Genomic DNA, 3,615 nt, shown 5'->3' with positions numbered 1-3,615 from the left:
GGGATCTCCTCAGCCCCAGGATCTCCTCAGCTCCCAAATCTCCTCAGCTCCCAAATCTCCTCAGCTCCAGGATCTCCTCAGCTCCAGGATCTCCTCAGCTCCGGGATCTCCTCAGCTCTGGGATCTCCTCAGCTCCAGGATCTCCTCAGTTCCCAAATCTCCTCAGCTCTGGGATCTCCTCAGCTCTGGGATCTCCTCAGCTCCAGGATCTCCTCAGTTCCCAAATCTCCTCAGCTCCCAAATCTCCTCAGCTCCGGGATCTCCTCAGCTCTGGGATCTCCTCAGCTCTGGGATCTCCTCAGCTCTGGGGTCTCCTCAGCTCCAGGATCTCCTCAGCTGCAGGATCTCCTCAGCTCCCAAATCTCCTCAGCTCCGGGATCTCCTCAGCTCCAGGATCTCCTCAGCTGCAGGATCTCCTCAGCTCTGGGATCTCCTCAGCTCCCAAATCTCATCAGCTCCAGGCTCTCCTCCCGCTGTTCCCGGTGCTGCCGTTGCCGCTCCCTCGGCTCCAGGGCGATAACGGCTGCTCCTTATCAATAACGGGAACTTTCACTTTCACCGGAGCCTTCCCAAACCCCGGCCCCTTCCTGGCCGTGGAATTCTTTCCAGTGGAACTGGTGTTACTGGTTTAACTGGTTTAATTCCCCATTGTAATGGGTTTAACTGGTTTAATTCTCCAGTGTAACTGTAACCTTCTAAACTGGTTTAATTCCCCATTGCAATGGGTATAGCTGGTTTAATTCTCCAGTGTAACTGGTGTAACTGATTTATTTCTCTACCAGCACCAGTTTAATTAGTGCACTTGGTTTAACTGGTTTAATTCTCCAGTGTAACTGGTTTATTTCTCTACCAGAACTGGTTTAACTGGTGTTACTGGTTTAACTGGTTTAATTCTCCAGTGTAACTGGTTTATTTCTCTACCAGAACTGGTTTAACTGGTGTTACTGGTTTAACTGGTTTAATTATCCAGTGTAACTGGTGTAACTGATTTATTTCTCTACCAGCACCAGTTTAATTAGTGTACTTGGTTTAACTGGTTTAATTCTCCAGTGTAAATGTTTTAACTCGTTTATTTCTCTACCAGCACCAGTTTAATCGGTCTAATTGATTTGACTGGGTTAATTCTCCAGTGTAACTGGTGTAACTGGTTTATTTCTTTACCAGCACCAGTTTAACTGGTGTTACTGGTTTTACTGCTTTAATTCTCCAGTGTAACTGGTGTAACTCATTTATTTCTCCAGTGTAACTGGTGTAACTCATTTACTTCTCCAGTGTAACTGGTTTGTTTCTCTACCAGCACCAGTTTAATTGGTCTAATTGATTTGACTGGGTTAATTCTCCAGTGGAACTCCTTCAACTAGTTGGTTTCTCTCCCAGAGCTGGTTTAAGTGGATTAACTGATTTAACTGGTGTAACTGGTGTTACTGGTATCACTGTGTCCCCCCCAGACCCCAGACCCTTTCCCGGCCCAGGGCTCCCCCCTCCATCCCAGATCTCCCCCTCCCCCACCCCCACCCCAGCCCCGCCCCTCAGCCCCGCCCCTCCCAATCCCAAGGCTCCTCCCCGATCCCAAATCCCAATTTTTTATAAAAATTTAATTGGGCCAAGCGCAGGAATTTCCCATTTTATTGAGCGGAGCACAAAGGGGATGGAGGGAGGTCGGGGATCACGGGGTGGGAGAGGGGAGGGGTCTGGGACCACCCAAACCCGGGGTGTCCGTCCTGCCCAGAAGGTCCTGGTGGGTTCTCTGAGGTTCTCCTGGTGCCCACGAGGTTCTGCTGAAGGATCTTCTGGGGTGCCTGTGGGGTTCTAGAGGTGCCTTTGGGGTTCTAGAGGCTTCTATGGGGTTATGGAGGTGTCTATGGGGTTCTAGATGTGCCTACAGGGTTCTATAGGTGCCCGTGGGGTTCTAGCAGTGCTCATGGGGTTCTAGAGGATCCCACAAGGTTTTGTAGGTGTCTCCAGACTTCTATGTGCATCTATGGGGTTCTAGAGGTTTCTACAGGTGTCTATGGGGTTCTGGAAGGTTCTATGGGGTTCTAGGGGTCTCTATGGGTTGTTAGAGGTACTTATGGGGTTCTAGAGGTGCCTATGGGCTTCTAGCAGTATTTGCAGGGTTCTAGGTGTGATAATGGGGTTCCAGTTATGCCTACGGAGCTCTAAAGGTGCCAAAAAGGTTCTAGAGGTGTCTGTGGGGTTCTAAGGGTATCTATGGGGGTTTAGACATTCCTACAGGGTTCTAGAGGTGTCTACAGGGTTCTAGAGGTACCTAAGCGTTTCTGGTGATGTCTGCAGGGTTCTCAGGCCATCCAGGACCTTCCAGGGCTGTCCTGGAGGTCCCGAAGAAGGTCCCGCAGGTTCTCACTTCTCTTGGACCTGTCTCCCTGGACATCACAGGGTTTCTCTCCCTCAGCTTCCTCCCCCAATTCTTTCTGTTCCTCCATCTCCACCCTGATGACAGAGCTCCGGTTTCTGACCATGGTGGCTGTCACCGTGATGGGGCCAATGCTCAGCTGGGCTTTCTCCTGGTTCTCCTTGAGGATGACGCAGGGGAACATGGAGCTGTTGCAAGAGGAGCCCTGGGAGCTCCTGACCAGGCGGTCATAGGTGGTCCCCAGGTCCTTCCTGTGGACCTTGTCCAGGGACAGCTCCAGGCCCATCTCCACGGAGAACCGGTTGTAGTCGATGGGGTTGGAGAAGTAGATGGCCAAGGTGAAGAACTCGGCCTCGTAGGCCAGGACACCGTTGCAGCCCCAGAACACCGATTTGTTGGTGAACTTGCAGCTGCTGCAGGAGCCCGGGGCCACCGAGGGCTTTGGGTCATGGAGGATGCGGCCACTGAAGAAGTGGATCCTGGAGAGAGGAATTGAGGGGTGGGAACATGGGGAGATGGTGCCACCACCACTGGGAGGTGCTGGGACTTGAGAGATGACCCCAAACCCTGGAGATGATCATGGCCTGGGATGGAGATCCCGGCCCAGGATGGAGATCCCAGCCCAGGATGGAGATCCCAGGTGGAGCTGCTCCCCAACACCCCAAGAGCCCCCACAATGTCCCCCCCCAGCCTCACCTGGGTTCCTTCAGGGTGATGTTCTTGGTCTTGTTGATGACCTCGATCTCCACAAAGCGGGTGATGTTCACCCCCATCCTGGCTCCAGGATGTCCTCAGCTTCGGGATCTCCTCAGTTCCCAAATCTCCTCAGCCCCAGGATCTCCTCAGCTCCGGGATCTCCTCAGCTCCAAAATCTCCTCAGCTCCCAAATCTCCTCAGCTCCAGGATCCCCGCTGTTCCCAAATCTCCTCAGCTCTGGATCTCCTCAGCTCCCAAATCTCCTCAGCTCCGGGATCTCCTCAGCTCCAGGATCTCCTCAGCTCCCAAATCTCCTCAGCTCTGGGATCTCCTCAGCTCTGGGATCTCCTCAGCTCCCAAATCTCCTCAGCTCCGGGATCTCCTCAGCTCCAGGATCTCCTCAGCTCCAAAATCTCCTCAGCTCCCAAATCTCCTCAGCTCCAGGATCCCCGCTGTTCCCAAATCTCCTCAGCTCTGGATCTCCTCAGCTCCCAAATCTCCTCAGCTCCGGGATCTCCTCAGCTCCAGGATCTCCTCAGCTCCCA

General features: G+C 53.0%; 1 protein-coding gene across 1 annotated transcript; it reads right to left on the bottom strand.

The window, feature by feature from the left end:
* Positions 1-2,300: 2,300 nt before the first annotated feature.
* Positions 2,301-3,204, bottom strand: LOC141726725 (uncharacterized). Its single transcript, XM_074531721.1, has 2 exons — positions 3,071-3,204; positions 2,301-2,853 (listed from the first exon to the last, which is right to left on the bottom strand). The coding sequence occupies exons 1-2, from the start codon at positions 3,145-3,147 to the stop codon at positions 2,301-2,303; spliced, it is 630 nt and encodes a 209-aa protein (XP_074387822.1). The 5' UTR covers positions 3,148-3,204.
* Between the last annotated feature and the right edge of the window lie 411 nt (positions 3,205-3,615).

The sequence above is a fragment of the Zonotrichia albicollis genome, chromosome 38, assembly GCF_047830755.1.
Source record: "Zonotrichia albicollis isolate bZonAlb1 chromosome 38, bZonAlb1.hap1, whole genome shotgun sequence".
NCBI lineage: Eukaryota > Metazoa > Chordata > Aves > Passeriformes > Passerellidae > Zonotrichia > Zonotrichia albicollis.
The sequence above is the reverse complement of the archived record's forward strand: the minus strand, read 5'-3'. Positions and strand labels throughout refer to the sequence as shown.

Coding starts and splice junctions, on each gene's coding strand:
- LOC141726725 (XM_074531721.1), bottom strand. CDS start 3,147: ATGGGGGTGAACATCACCCGCTTTGTGGAGATCGAGGTCATCAACAAG. Junction 2,854..3,070: donor ATCACCCTGAAGGAACCCAG/GTGAGGCTGGGG, acceptor TCCTCTCTCCAG/GATCCACTTCTTCAGTGGCC.